The sequence below is a fragment of the Monopterus albus genome, unplaced genomic scaffold (assembly GCF_001952655.1).
Source record: "Monopterus albus unplaced genomic scaffold, M_albus_1.0 scaffold6.1, whole genome shotgun sequence".
Classification (NCBI taxonomy): domain Eukaryota; kingdom Metazoa; phylum Chordata; class Actinopteri; order Synbranchiformes; family Synbranchidae; genus Monopterus; species Monopterus albus.
This window is the reverse complement of record NW_018127886.1, coordinates 6,989,267-7,003,801: the sequence shown is the minus strand read 5'-3', so window position 1 is coordinate 7,003,801 and position 14,535 is coordinate 6,989,267. Positions and strand designations below refer to the sequence as shown.

The 14,535-nt window shown below is 39.7% G+C and overlaps 1 protein-coding gene across 26 annotated transcripts in view; it reads right to left on the bottom strand.

Moving 5' to 3' along the window:
- LOC109970859 (voltage-dependent L-type calcium channel subunit alpha-1D) overlaps positions 1-14,535 on the bottom strand; it is a 78,400-nt gene that overhangs the window by 17,110 nt on the left and 46,755 nt on the right. For 5 of the 26 annotated variants that reach the window (XM_020618714.1, XM_020618722.1, XM_020618752.1 and 2 more), the window contains 26 exons: positions 14,334-14,454; positions 14,010-14,124; positions 13,786-13,849; positions 13,561-13,621; positions 12,404-12,548; positions 12,091-12,220; positions 10,798-10,857; positions 10,651-10,710; positions 9,580-9,686; positions 9,182-9,269; positions 8,923-9,030; positions 8,708-8,760; positions 8,458-8,604; positions 7,874-8,075; positions 7,548-7,706; positions 7,117-7,227; positions 6,683-6,760; positions 5,970-6,053; positions 4,926-4,982; positions 4,029-4,157; positions 3,065-3,130; positions 2,852-2,943; positions 2,597-2,756; positions 2,369-2,496; positions 2,135-2,231; positions 1,870-1,972 (listed from right to left, as the gene is read on the bottom strand). In XM_020618714.1, the coding sequence (XP_020474370.1) occupies positions 1,870-1,972; positions 2,135-2,231; positions 2,369-2,496; positions 2,597-2,756; positions 2,852-2,943; positions 3,065-3,130; positions 4,029-4,157; positions 4,926-4,982; positions 5,970-6,053; positions 6,683-6,760; positions 7,117-7,227; positions 7,548-7,706; positions 7,874-8,075; positions 8,458-8,604; positions 8,708-8,760; positions 8,923-9,030; positions 9,182-9,269; positions 9,580-9,686; positions 10,651-10,710; positions 10,798-10,857; positions 12,091-12,220; positions 12,404-12,548; positions 13,561-13,621; positions 13,786-13,849; positions 14,010-14,124; positions 14,334-14,454 (2,725 nt within the window). The remainder of the gene's footprint in view (positions 1-1,869; positions 1,973-2,134; positions 2,232-2,368; positions 2,497-2,596; positions 2,757-2,851; positions 2,944-3,064; positions 3,131-4,028; positions 4,158-4,925; positions 4,983-5,969; positions 6,054-6,682; positions 6,761-7,116; positions 7,228-7,547; positions 7,707-7,873; positions 8,076-8,457; positions 8,605-8,707; positions 8,761-8,922; positions 9,031-9,181; positions 9,270-9,579; positions 9,687-10,650; positions 10,711-10,797; positions 10,858-12,090; positions 12,221-12,403; positions 12,549-13,560; positions 13,622-13,785; positions 13,850-14,009; positions 14,125-14,333; positions 14,455-14,535) is intronic. The other 21 variants (XM_020618795.1, XM_020618922.1, XM_020618769.1 and 18 more) reach the window with 15 other exon arrangements.

The following is a 14,535-nucleotide window of genomic DNA, read 5'->3' as shown; positions in this document are numbered from 1 at the left end:
CCACCATTACACATCACTAACTTTGTGTCTCCTCTCTCCCGTAGTGTGTCCTCTCTCTCTCCCTGTACCTCTCTGCAGGTTGCCCTGGCCCTGGAGCTCTACATCTCTGACGAGCAGTCACCAGCCACATTGACCTGATCAGTGTTTGATTGTTGTGTCTTGTTGCTTTTCTTCTTTTCTCTCTCCTCTATCCACTCACCCCAACCGGTCGAGGCAGAAGGCCGCCCACCAAGAGCCGGGGTCTGTCAGAGGTTTCTTCCGTTAAAAGGAGTTTTTCCTCCCCACTGTCGCCAAGTGCTTGCTCAAGGGGGATTTGTTGGGTTTTCCGTATGTAATAATATTGATAACAGTAAGGTCTAGACCTGACTTTGTAAAGTGTCCTGAGATTACTTTTGTTGTGATTTGGCGCTATACAAATAAAATTTGATTCGATTTGATTTGATTTAATAAATGAAAAGCCTATTGAAAGATTGACACAGACTACAACATGTGTACCTGTGAATGCATAAGACCCTAGGAAGTGTATGTGTGACCCTATAAACCTAAAACATCTGAAAGCTATTTGTACAAATTAGAAACTTGTAAGCCTTCAGTTTAGAAGATGAAACTCAAAACTAGAGGTAGAAAATGACCAGCAGACAGTTACACTATCAAAAGCTATTTGTTTTGTTTATTAGCAGGTACATTTTTTAGGATTTAGGCTTTTAGCTAGTGTTTATGCTCAGGCCAACAGATGTTTTTAGTTTTACAGATCCCTGTATGGATCTTACAAATGTGGGTTTAGATTCTGAAAAATAACAATTAGCCTGGTCCGGGAGAGGGTTCACACCCAAGGCAAATTTGATGGTATAGCTGTAGTGTGCAGGCTTTAATTTCTTTTTATTAGACTCAAAATGTTCACTCGTCACACTGTGGGTTCTCAACATCCTTATGTTGACACACAAGTCACCAAAACATTTTAGAGTAATGACTTAGGGAGAGAGGGTTGGGCAGGTAGTGACTATGGTAATGGTTAGATTAGGTCTACAGGAAATGAACTGGTCGATGTAATGTCCCCTGAAGTTATGTAAACACAATGTGTGTGTACGTGTACTAGAGTGAAAACGAAAAGGGACTGAGACAGCGTGCATGCATGTTCATACTGTTCACACACTGTAGATGCAGGGAGTGTGCATAGGTTGAGCGTTTTTTTTTTTGTCCCCCCCCCCAACCGTCTATGCATCTTTCTATATATCTGGCAATACTCAGTTATATTTATCTATGAAGCCAAATGAATCAGGTCAGCTGGTTAAACTTCAAGCATGACTTAAAGACATATTATATTAAAATTCACAGCAGCATCACATGACATTTATTCAATACATGTCCCCAGAGTGAATAATTCTGAACCTAATGTTTTCTCAGTGCAGATTTATAGAAGCAACTATTAATAATGTGGAGCAGCTCTGATGTCTTGGTATGTTTGGTTTTGATTTATCCATGCCTCTAACCTGATGGATTAATTAGTTTCATTTATTAGGTCACCATTGTAAATGTCTGTTTCTTTGTTCAAAATTCTTTTGAGATTATTTTCCTTCAGCATAGGGCTTGCTTGCTTTCCTGAATTTGGAGTGAATGTGGATAATGGGCAAATAACTGACCAAACAACAAAAACACTGATCACTGCTGTAGTGGTTTTGCAGGGCTGTCATCATATGTAACTTTTATACCTGGACACTACATTAAACCTGTGGCACTGGTTACTCATTTGTGCTCCATCTTACAACCATGACTTCAAATAAAATCTATTGTAAACTGTAGGTCCTTGTTTTTTACTACACAGAATAAGATAATGCTCAGCTCCAAAAAGTCTTGAATGCACAGACTCACCCTCAGTTTTAATCTTGAGAGCAGTGCGGACCAGAGCAAACAAAGTGGCATTGAACATGACTGTGCCGTCACTGTTCAGGGGCATGTTCATCGCCACAAGACGCTGCAACAGAATTCAAAGCACAGATTAACAAGAAAGGACCAAATATAAAAAAAGTTCAAAAGCCTTGTATACCATATATTTTTGTCACACAACATTCAATACAGCAGTGGGCATCATGCAGCTTCACAGGTGAGTGTGTGTTGCTGAGTTGTGGAAACAGACCTTGCAGGCTACTCTGTGAGGGCAGAGTTTGCCGAAGCCCAGCGGAGGCTGGATCCTCCGCAGCAGCGTCACCACATCAAGATGCTTTATCCTACCCCTGAAAACAAGGTACATTCAGATAAAAGGCACTGCGCCACTGAGCACAGCTTTCACTAATAAATAAATAACTGAACCCCCCCAGTGACATACATCTATGTCTGACAGCTCTTTGCAGAATGGTCTCCAAGTACTCACTTGGCTTCAGGGTCATATTCAGACCAGATCCTTTTAAACTCATCCAGGTGATGCGGCCCCAGAATGGACCAATCACGGGTCAGATAGTCAAAGTTGTCCATGATGACAGCTACAAACAGGTTGATGATCTGAAACCACAATATGCTTAATTGTTTACAGGAATGTGAAAGCTCAAGTCTGCGCTCAGAAATTACTGGCACTGAACACAGTGAAATATCTGAAGATTACCAGAAAAGCACAGAGCATGTAGAAGCTGATGAAATAAATAATAGTGAAACTGCTGCCACAGGTTCTCTCATCTCCAGGATTGTAGTCAGACTCTGAATCACACAGCTTCCCTGGCAGACAGGCCAGCATGATCTCCTGCCAGGCCTCACCTGTGGCACACCTAACAGGAAGCATTAATATATCAGCAGAGTTAGGTTTTTTTTCCAGCTGTGTGATGATTTAACAATTTACTGTAAGCTACACAAATACAAATACCTGAAGAGCATCAGGATAGCTTGAGGAAAGGTTTGAAAGTTATTGTTGCGGTTGATTTGTGTTCCATCCACCATGGCTATTTTCCCAAACACCTACAATCAAACAAAGAGATCATCAAAAAAAATCTGCCAATTCCAGAAAAGACAGTTAAAACAGTCCCTGAAGGCACCATGTGTATCCTGAAGGGTGATTTGGATTTTCAAATAATTTTACCTGCATTCCAATAACAGCATATATGAAGAACAGCATGGCTATCAGGAGCGCCACATAGGGAAGAGCCTGCGTTTGGTAAAAAAAAAAACAGAGTCATGAATTTGAGCGAGGCAAACTACCAAACCACGATTAAAGCATAACATTGATTACAAAATGGTTAAATGTTGGTGTTCTATGAAGTTTTTGATTACATTCTGACTGATATTAACACTGTATCACTCCTGTGCATCAATGCTGCTTTGGGTGTTGATGCAGAGGGCCCTGGATGCATCATTCAAACTGAATTTCCATGTTTATGTTTTCACCTTTTAACACATACTAGCACACACCAGTACTGCAGTACTCGAGCCCAGGCCTCAGACTCAAGTCTGACTCGAGAACTTGTGACTCTGACTTGGATTTGATCACTCCGAAGTTGGCGTGAGGACTCTGACTTTTTATTTTTATAATAATTCAGAATATCAAAAAATAACACTATTCACTTCTAAGTAGTGTGTGTGTGTACACATTTGTTTGGCTATTGTGTCACATACAATTTTTAAGCATGTTATTTGTACTGAATATACTGTAGACCTTGATGATTCAGACTCAGGTAACAGGGATGCATTAAGACTTGACTCGAACAATTGTTTGGTGACTGACTTGAGGTCTAGTGACTCAACTACAACACTTTTACACGTTTTCTTAATGCTGTGCTATTTTCTTGGATCTTATTTCCTATATTGTCCTCATGACAAACATGCTGACTATTCGATATTCTACATATATGGGAAAAAAGTGACAAATGACATATTATCACAAAATTCTTACTGTGAATTGTGATGATTAGCCATCATCTTCCCTGAAGCTATTTTCTAGGTGATGCCTCCTGCCTTAAATCTAACTTGCAAAGTATCTTCTTAGTTTGTATTATTGCAGAATCAAGAAGGATATTTATTGGTGTGTTAGTTTATGATTTTCTCACCTGGAAGGACTTGATGAAGGTCCATAAGAGAGTCCTGATGCCCTCCCCCCTGCTCAGCAGTTTGACCAATCGCATCACCCTGAACAGGCGGAAGAAGGTGATGGAGATGCGAGCGCTGTCCTCTGTGTTCTGTGAACCAAGGGAAGAAAATGGTGTAACATCCAAATACAGAGTGAAAAACCTATGCTCCACACGTTAATCACTAAAGTCATTCATTCATCTTTCAGTCATCATGTATGATCATATTAAATAACAAGCATTGTATATGTGGATAAGAGTCACTATGATGAAATCTTTCATTGTGAGATGTGTTCTGCATCTTGGCAATGCCAACAATCAACGTGCATGCAGATTTAATGTGTCTTACACACCATACTATCAACTGACATGGAGGACTCATGCATACAGTACAATTACATCTGTATACCTGATATAGAGAGTAAACAAGCAACATACAGAATTAACAGTCCAAAGACAGACAAACCAAAAAACAAGCTGTAATTGGGTTTTTAACACTTGATACAAACACCAAGATGGAGCTTTTCTAGTGCGGTGTTGTTGCAATTCAAGCACACAAGACCTTGAACATGAAACGTAAACTCAAAGCAGCGCAATGCCTGACTGCAAACACTTGGAAAAGCTATGCTGAAATGAAGAAATGACAGAAGACCATACAGAGTTACTGTTCCCTTGTGTCGTGCCATGCACTGAGACAGGACAAAATGTCAGCTCCAATCACAAACCCTCAGAAACTATTGAATAAATGAAACCTGAAGTTCTAGAAGGAAGCAACTCTGTGTTTTCATTGGGAGTTGACTGACAGAAAGTGACAACAAAAAAAGTTCTGATGCTTTAATTTTTATATGGACACAAAAGAAAGGAGGGGCTTCTTCTTACCCCTGGGTCCACTATCACCTTGACGACAGGAATGGCTGCCGACTTGAAACCAAAAGCCTAAGGTTAATCCAAGTTACACAAACCAGCTGCACAAATGTCATCACATATCATGATTACCTTAGACTGTAATCATATAACAAAACGCTCTGAAGCATCGTCACTTAGACACCACAAACATCGTCATTGTATAATGTGTCATGCCAAAGCTTTGCCACATGTTCTCAGGAGTAACACAAGACATGAGATGCAAGTTTTAGTAGTGAAGAAAATGAACTATACTTCTGTATTAAAACATTAGTTTAACTATTAACACTGACAATAAGGAGAAAGCACTGATTCTATATATTTAGTTCTTCCCTTACTATTGTCTACATGCAGACAGACTTTGATCAATAAAGGAATAGAGTGTGTGCTTTCATTCAAAGAAAGTGTCTGACAGGACAAACAAGCATCCTCACATGGACCAGCCTACAAAAATCATGGAGTCAGTGTTTCCACCAGCTGCAAACCAGGACATTGAGTGGCCTTGCTGCAGCAGCGCTGCAGATTCAAAGAGGTTACAATCAAAACAGTTTGGCACAAAAAGGCTAAATCCAAAATTTCAAAGCAATAACTGGGCTACATTAAAAAAAAAAAAAAACAACAACTCCTAATAACATTTTAGACATACAGCTATAACACTACATTTTCTGTATACTCACAACCTGTAGTTTTGGTTTGCATCAGAGTGACAAATTACAGCACCACAAATGGTCTCCAGTCACCTGTTTCCTGCAGTAATATGGCGCCATGCCTCTCGTAACCAACAAATAAAACTATTGCACTTGAACATAAGTTGGAAAGCTAGTGTCAAATCACATAGATTAAACAATGTTCTCACAATTTTATTGCTTTAGAAAACTGTGTTTTTATGCCAAATTTAATTTGGATATGAAAAAGTTTGAAAATATGATCTTGAATGCAACTCTGAAGCTAGAGCAAGGCCCTCACGCTGGGAGTGTCACAGTAAGACAGGCGTGTAATGTGTGATAACTGACTACTTACATTGATCTCAGTGATGGCAATGTCAACCATGCTACCCACAACAATTAAGGCATCAAATGTGTTCCATGCATCAGCAAAATAGTTCTGCAAGCACGAGCAACAAAGACACAGAAAAGAAGAAAGAGAGACACAACAGAGCAAGAAAGAAAAGGAAGAGGTGAAAAGAAAAGATTTGTGAAAGATAGAAAAAGGAGAACATTTAAATGTGATTTGCTATAACAGAGTGAGACTGAAGGTCAAATCCTTCCTGCCACTGAGTCTGTGAGAATAGAACTTGTTTAAATATGCACTGGAAATGTTTTTTTGTTTTTTTTTACTCACTGATACAGTAGTAGGCTGAAAGAAATGGCCACCATAGACTTAAATCTAAACAATTAAAAACATATAATTGGTATGAAGAAGTGGCTTAATGTTATACAGTACATACTGTAAGTTGGCATTTCACACTGTTTAGTCCTAGAGGTAGGTACATTTTGGAAATGTTTCCAGCCTATCAGCAGATATTGGATCTATGATACTCATCTACCATCAAGTCCCCAACTGATTCAACAAACTTCATGAGCAGAAATTGGACCAAGCAACTTAAAAACACAAAATTAAGAAAGGAGGTCAATGATGAAGGAAAGATGTGAAGGCTGGAATGGCATGTAGCAGCAGCAGTGGGAGAGCAGCAGGATGGAAGGACAGAGTTGTACATACTGACGTCTCTCTACCTGGCTGAGTATGATGTCGACTACACTGCCAATCACCACCAGAGCATCGAAGACGTTCCAGGCGTCCCCGACATAGCCCTGAATATGGCAGCGTGCACAGCCAGGAGGAGGAGAGGGAAGGCAGGAGAAGAGGAGGGGGTGCAGGAAAGTGTAAGTGGTAGGGAGGTTACAGTGGTGGGAGTAATGAAGGGTAAAAAGCCCAAGAGTGAGAGGCATCAGGGGAAACCAGAGGGGAAGTAAGAGGGACAGGACTGTGTTAGAAGGAAAAAGGGAGTGTAACACATATAAACACTCAAATGTGATTTTTTTTTTAGATATCTACAAGTCTAAATCTCTGAATAAGAGAACCATTGATAGTTGTGATTAATGTTGCAAATACTGAAGTATCTGCAATTTTCCACAAACAAAATCTTATGAGAGGAGAGGAGACTTACTCTGGGTTTGAAGGCGACGAGCTTGAGGACCATCTCTACAGTAAAAACCCCGGTGAAGACCATGTTGAGGATGTCCATGGCATAGTTAAACAGATGAGACTGACCATGGTGCTGGAAAGACACAGACAGGCTGATCATAAACATAAAACAAAACAAATCTAATACTACACGTATTCTAAGTCTATTTCTTTATGTACTGTATACACTATATGACAAGCAGAGCATGAATCTTCTTAAACTCAGTTTTCCCCATTTTTGTTATTGCAGCAGGAAACCCAGCTCTGGGCTGCCATACATCTTCTACACTATGAGCACTACATGCAGATTAGATTGTTTGTGTGACATGGTGGATATAGTTTGATGGTTGCTGAAGTTTGATAACATCTAATTTTTATCAATTTTTCCTAAAGTACTGAATGAAGAGTGCTTACCTGAATAGCCAGACACAGGGTATTGAGGATGATTAGGACAAACATGACGTACTCAAATCCTGTAGAGTTGACCACATACCAGAACTTGTACTGGTAGGGGTTTTTGGGGATGTATCGCCTTAAAGGACGAGCCTTAAGAGCATATTCCACACACTGACGCTACGGTTGTCATGAGGGGGGGCAAACAGAGAAACAGACTCGTGAACAACTGCAATGTGTCATTTTATTTAAAAATGAAACCACTGTTTAGATAAATCAGTAGGATATAGCACATCATTCCTTCATGTGAATGAATTCTGTGCACAAAAAGTCAAAGAGCGTCCTACCTGGTTCTTGTCCAGCTCACAGTTCTTGTATTCTTTCTCCCCCTGCTCCTGGAAAGTGACAATAACAAAACCAACAAAGATGTTCATCATAAAGAAGGCGATGATGATGATGTAGATGATGAAGAAGATGGAGATCTCGATACGGTAGTTGTAGATGGGACCCATGTTCTCTCTGTTGGAGTCAATGGCCTTGTACAGCAGACTGCAGGGACAAACAAAACACGGGGGAAGTCAAGATTATGATCAGTAATGATTCATATCAACTCTACTGTAACTCTACTAAAAGCCACAGAGGTTTTGTTTACCTAGTAATAATAACTTCACCTTAAGCCTTACACACATTAATGCATGGCCACATACTCATTCATACATCTACAATAGTCAAATTAAAGACAACAGACTGGAAGAGGTGAAGCTGACATCTCTTTACTTTTGGTTACTGAAAATTGTGACAACAAACATTTTCATTCAGACAGACATAAAAGGTGAGTAATTAACAAACATTAAATAAATCTAGTCTTGCTCTTATCCTCCATAATGATATTAACATTTGAATTCTACCTCAGATTCAGAAGGGTACGTACGTGGGCCATCCTTCGAAGGTGGACACGGTAAAGAGCGCCATCATGGCCATGAGGACATTGTCAAAGTTGAAGTCGCTGTTGTACCAGATCCTCTCCTTCACCATGGGCAGCACCGTGTCCCCATTGTTGTAGTGAATGTATGTACCTCTGTGATTTAACAATGAAATGTTAACCACAAGCAAAGACAAGAAAAAAAAAACCTCAGGCAAATATCCAAAGCTGAAAGCCTGGAAGAATCAAACAAACTCACTTGCATTCCAGTGGGCTAGACTTTGCGTCATCTGTACATCGATAAAACTTCCCCTTTGTTCAAAAGACAACAAAGAAAATCAGAGGTTTACTTAGGTTAAATACAACTATGTGTCGTTATACAGTAGAAGAACAGTATATCTGGTGAGCAAAAATACAGGCAGGTTAACCATCAGTTGTGGCCCCTCTGCTCTTTCCTTTGTTCCATGTATTCACCTTAAACAGCTGCACTCCAATACAAGCAAACATGAACTGCAGCAGGGTGGTGACGATCATGATGTTGCCGATGGTCCTGATGGCCACAAACACACACTGTACCACATGCTGGAAAGGACAGTTATTTAATGTTAGGGGGAATACACAGCATTGGATCACAAGCAAAGGCATGCGCACACGCGTACGTGAGGACATATTCTCACAGTGAAGTAGACACACACACACACAGTGCACCATGCTCTTTTATTGTAACTCTGACCTTGAGTCCTTTGGCTCTGTTGATGGCCCTGAGTGGACGGAGGACTCTTAAAACACGAAGAATCTTTACCACTGATATAGCGGAGGACCTAGGGAAGACAGAAAAATGCATTAGTGGAATTCAGCTGGGCAACTGTGAGGGTATGTTGTCACTGAAGTATTAGAGTTAACAGAATAATAAACCTTAGAATAATTATATACAAGGTTATTCTATCATTTATTCATTACCTGTCAGATAAATAATGAGTATTTGGCAAGTAACCATGTGAGTGTAATTAAACTAAAACACCTGCCACAAACAGCAAACTTCATACATTATGGGCAAAATTAGAACAACTGCACAGTGAAGAAGTTCAACCAAAGCAAAAAACTTGCACTGAGTGTTTAACTGATACGTACTGAATGCCAAAGGACACCAGAGACACACCGACGACCAGCAGGTCTAATAGGTTGAAGTAATTTCTACAAAAAGCCCCTTTATGAAGGAACGCTCCAAATGCTGTCATCTGGACAGAGGAGAGACAAAAGTCACGACTTGGAGACAGATCCATCATCAAGCACACACACACACACACACATGTACTGGTGCAGTATTCATTTTCATTTTGCATGTACCAAAAAAGTTCATTTTTGTACTTTCATTTTGTACTGTATATCCCCAGTTAATTTTACATTTCAAACAATATTGTTCATGACAGCACTGCACAAGGTAAGTTGATTTGCAGTCTGAGTTGATAGTTGAAACTAAGCTGTAAAGTTGACTGTGTTACTTGGAGCACTCACACCTTCTGAAAAGCTCTGAGACAAACTGATTTACACATTATTATTATTATTACTACAAGTTCAATATTGTGTAAGCAACAACAGTTTCAAGCATTATTTCCACTATGTTCAGTTCAATATTTGAGGAACTGACAAAATAAAACAAACTGACAAGGTAATGCTGGGCTCACACACAACGCAACACAGAAAACACATTTTTAAAATACAGTAGTCAAAGACATGTACATGCAGTATATCCCCACACACACACTCACAAATATAATATAAGCACTACGCTCATTTCCAATGTACCCAGGGGCTGTACTGGCTATAAATAGTTTCCAGTTTTTTCAGTTTCAAAAAAAATGATAATATTTGATGAAAGGTTTCAAAATACCACCAGAGTCATAGTGCCAATAAAGTCGACACAGAACAGTCAAATGAGTAGCTGTACTCTGGAGAGTCCCTAGTCCACAAACTGGTCGAGGACAACGAGGGAAAGTGGGCCATGACAGAAAAGTGATAATGTGACAGAAAAAAAAACATATGGTGTCCACGTTGACGGATTGGCGCCATGACACCAAAACAATCAGGCGGCCATTTTGAACAAAACTTTAAGAGACAAAAACAAGGGGATGGAGGAAGTGTGCAGCAAGCTTGGAAGTGATGGGTTGTTGCTGAGGCAGTTTAACAGTTTTTATTGTTTACCTTAATAAGGATCTCAAATGTAAACATACTAGTGAAGACATAGTCTGCATAGCCTAGGATCTGAGGAGGCAATCAGAGTGACATAAGCACGCAGGTTATTGAAGCTCTACCCAGCACAGCACAACACGTCACGCAAAGGACATTTACCTTCAACAGGATCTCAACAGTAAAGATTGCGGTGAAAGCATAGTCAAAATAACCAAGTATCTGCAAGAAGCAATGCACAAGTTTGAGTCATTCCAGGATAACAGAACAGTGAATGATGAAACATAAAATAAATCCTAGAATATCACAGCTGCACTAGGCAATATAGTCATGTGAAAATAGTGTAACTCATACGTTGGCTCTGCCCCCACAGACTGAGACATCAGAGATTTAGCCCTACTGACCAATCCAAATTCTCAAGTTTGTTAACAATAGTGGCAGGTCGCCTCTGAGCACAGAATGTGTGAATTATAGTGTTATATAGCAAAAATGTATTCCACAGAAAACTACAGTAGACTCACCAAAGCTACATCATGTGCCTACATTTAGTCTCACCAATGTTGTAAACATGGGTATTCTGCAGGTGTTTTTTGCTCTAACCCACAGCAAGATAAGGTTGGTGAGGTTAATGAGGTGTTGGAGTTGTGCTACTCAACAATAACAGCTTTTTGTCTTCAGCTCACTTTGTTTCTGTTTGTATTATTCCTCCCTGCTATATTAAAGACGGATCCACTGAGCAACCAGTGGATCAGCTGAGCATGCCCATATCTGGTTGATTAGACCCGTTTTTCTTGAATAACAGCCCAGCTAATAAACCTCCACTAAAACACATCACAGTTCCTGGAGCTTCACAAAACAAGCTTCCCGCCGGTTTGCCCATGGAAAGCCTTTAATATGAAGCAGTAACAGCAGTAAAGACTCTCAAGAACACACAGTGCCACCTCTCATGTGAAAATTTCGTAGTCACCACACTGCATAATTTCGGAATGATGAATTCCTTATATTTCAAGCTAATGTTTTCTGCCAACATTTAAAATTGCCTAGTGCAGCTTGTTTACAGCTACACATCAAAATAAATCATTAAAATAACAATGGTAAGGTGATATAATATGAAATAGAATACAGTAACAGTTGTAGAAACAGCCAATCTTTGGATGCCGTAGTGGCAGAGAGATAATTTGGCATGAAGGAGAGCAAAAACTGTTGGTTACGCACAGTTAAATAGAAAAAGGACAGGGAACAATAAACTTGTAGCAGCTAAATGGAATTCATCCATTATTAATATTACTGTTTACACCTATGCCTTTCTTACTGTGACATGTCAAAGTGTCTTCTGTGAAAAGATCAGTTGTCAACTACAGTGAGACAAATAATCCCTCCAAATATGATGTGTAAAAAGACTATGGTGGTGTTTTAGGATGATTAAGACTGGATTTCCAGCAGTGGTATACGTACAATATTGCGAGCGGAGAAGTTGCGTATGGGGTCCTCAGCAGCCAGAGAGACAGAGCTGAGCATGATGAAGACCAGGATGAGGTTGGTAAAGATCTGATGGTTGATCAGCTTATGGCAGAATACACGAAACCTACAGAGACACAAAATAAAAGAGGATAACACAGAGGACGAGTGAAACATTGAGTCTGGTTTTGTGACACAGCTTTAATTTTAGCCTTTTGCAGCAGATTTTTGTTTTCCATTACACCGAATCCATTGACTGGTATGTTGCTGTGCATCGGTGTTAATATCACCAAAGCTGTACGAGACTCACGGGTTAGTGCTGCTGAAGATAAAGAAGGCGCTGCCCTCTGGGATGGGTGGAGTCTTTTCTTTAATGGCAAGCTCAGCCAGCCTTTTGGGGCGAATACCAGGAGGGACTTCTGGGAAGTCGTCATTATCAGAATCATCATCACACACTAGAAAACAAGAGTTAAAACAATCCTTTTGATGTATTTGTAGTTATATTGCTGACGTTTATAACAGCTGGTAAAATTTAGACTGTGCCAAACAAATAGCATTTTTTTCAAATCAGGTTTGGGTCACTTCTGTATGTCACCCTAGTTTCAATTCATATGCAGCCACTGTCACAGTGATCGGATCAGAATTCCTAAGGCTTTTTTTAACATCTCTGTACTGCCTGTTGTCATCATTCAGTGTCAGCCCTTCACAAATCCTTAAAAATAAACATGGAGGACAGCAACAACAGCGATGAGGCACAAGAAAGTTTCATATTTGAGGAAAAGCATCTATTCAAGCAAAACTAAAAGGAACCTATTGTTACCATATAGTTTTTGAGGAAATTGTGCGATTTGGCTGTCACACAAATTTGGTTCTTGTTATTTTTGTTATGCATAGAGCTCACATTTCAGTTAATTTGTGCATGCGTGGCAATTCAGGACATCAACGGTGTTCAGATCACAACTGGATACATGTCACAAACATACAGTAAATGTGAACCAACACAAAAATATCATATCTGACAAAAAACACTGAAACTGAGCATTAAGGTCTGTAATGTGAACATAGCCTGAGTTATTTGTTTGGTGATATACTCGGTGAATTGTAAAAAATACATTTGAAATTGCAAGATTACTTAAATCCATAAAATAAAGAATTATTGGGTGATCCAGACAGCTGAGTGCTTTCGGTGGGTGCCTGTGTACACATGGACCTAGTATGTGTTACGATTTGAGTCAAGTCATGGACCTTTGTGGCAGGTCTCTCCCTTCTGTCTCTCACCCTGCTTTCTATCAGTTTCTACTGTGTTCAGTCAACTAAAGGCTAAGAAGCCCATTGCTGCACATGCATCTCACCAAGTCTCAGATGTTACAAAACTATAAAACTGCATAAAGTAATCAATGATTTGTGAACCCCAACTTGCGCACTGCTCAGTTAAAGCTCCTCTTTGTCAAGACAGGTAACTTTTACCTGGAGAGTCAATGGCAGGATACAACTCTTTGCTTTCTTCTAGCAGGACCTCTGCTGGCACCTGTACACAGTGGTGAGGTTTAGCACTCTTAAATGAACAATTACTGACAGGCAAATTAACTCATCGGTGCACTTTAAGACAGCTGTTCACAATTTCATACTGTAATTTATACATACAATCAGTTTACATGAATTATAAAGCGAACTAGAGTTATTGTCTTTTACCTTGCTCTCACCATCCATGGCTTTTGTTATTTCAGCTCTCTTCTCTCTGTCTGTGCTTGCATCCCTGATCAGGGCAGAGAAAATAGAGGAAATAACAAACAAGGCAGAAGGCTGTTTTTTTTTCAGCCAATAGAAAGTGCTTGTGACAAATGTACACAAAAAAACACAAACACAAAATGTGAACAAAAAAATTTAAATGTGAAATATTGTGTCCTGAGCTGTACTTTGCACTGTTCTTCCTCTTTTTGGCCTCCTCTTCTTCCTTCTGTGCTGTGTTAAGGCTCTCTGCATCTGCCAAATTGTCTACAGCGATGGCCAAGAAGACATTTAACAAGATGTCTGGTCACGTGACTTAAGTTGAAAACATGATAAAATCTGTTAATTAAAAACCCACTGGGGCTGTGGGAATATTGGACATCAATGAGCACAATATTAAAACACAACTTTTTCACACAGGCAAGCATGAAAATTTTTGTTTGTATGCTTCTTTAAGCATGACATATACAAAGTGTATGAGCACATGTGAATGTTTGTGTCCAGTAGGATACAGTTTCCACAGATGAAGAGGATGATGAAGTAAATGCAGACAACCATTCCGGAGGAGGCAGGACCCCCGTACGCCATGATACCGTCGTACATCACTGTGTTCCAGTCTTCTCCTGTCAAGATCTGGAAAGTACAATAAAGAGCCATTTCAATTATTTATTCTATGAATGATTTGAAGAACAGTTAGTTCTATGGAGAATTTAG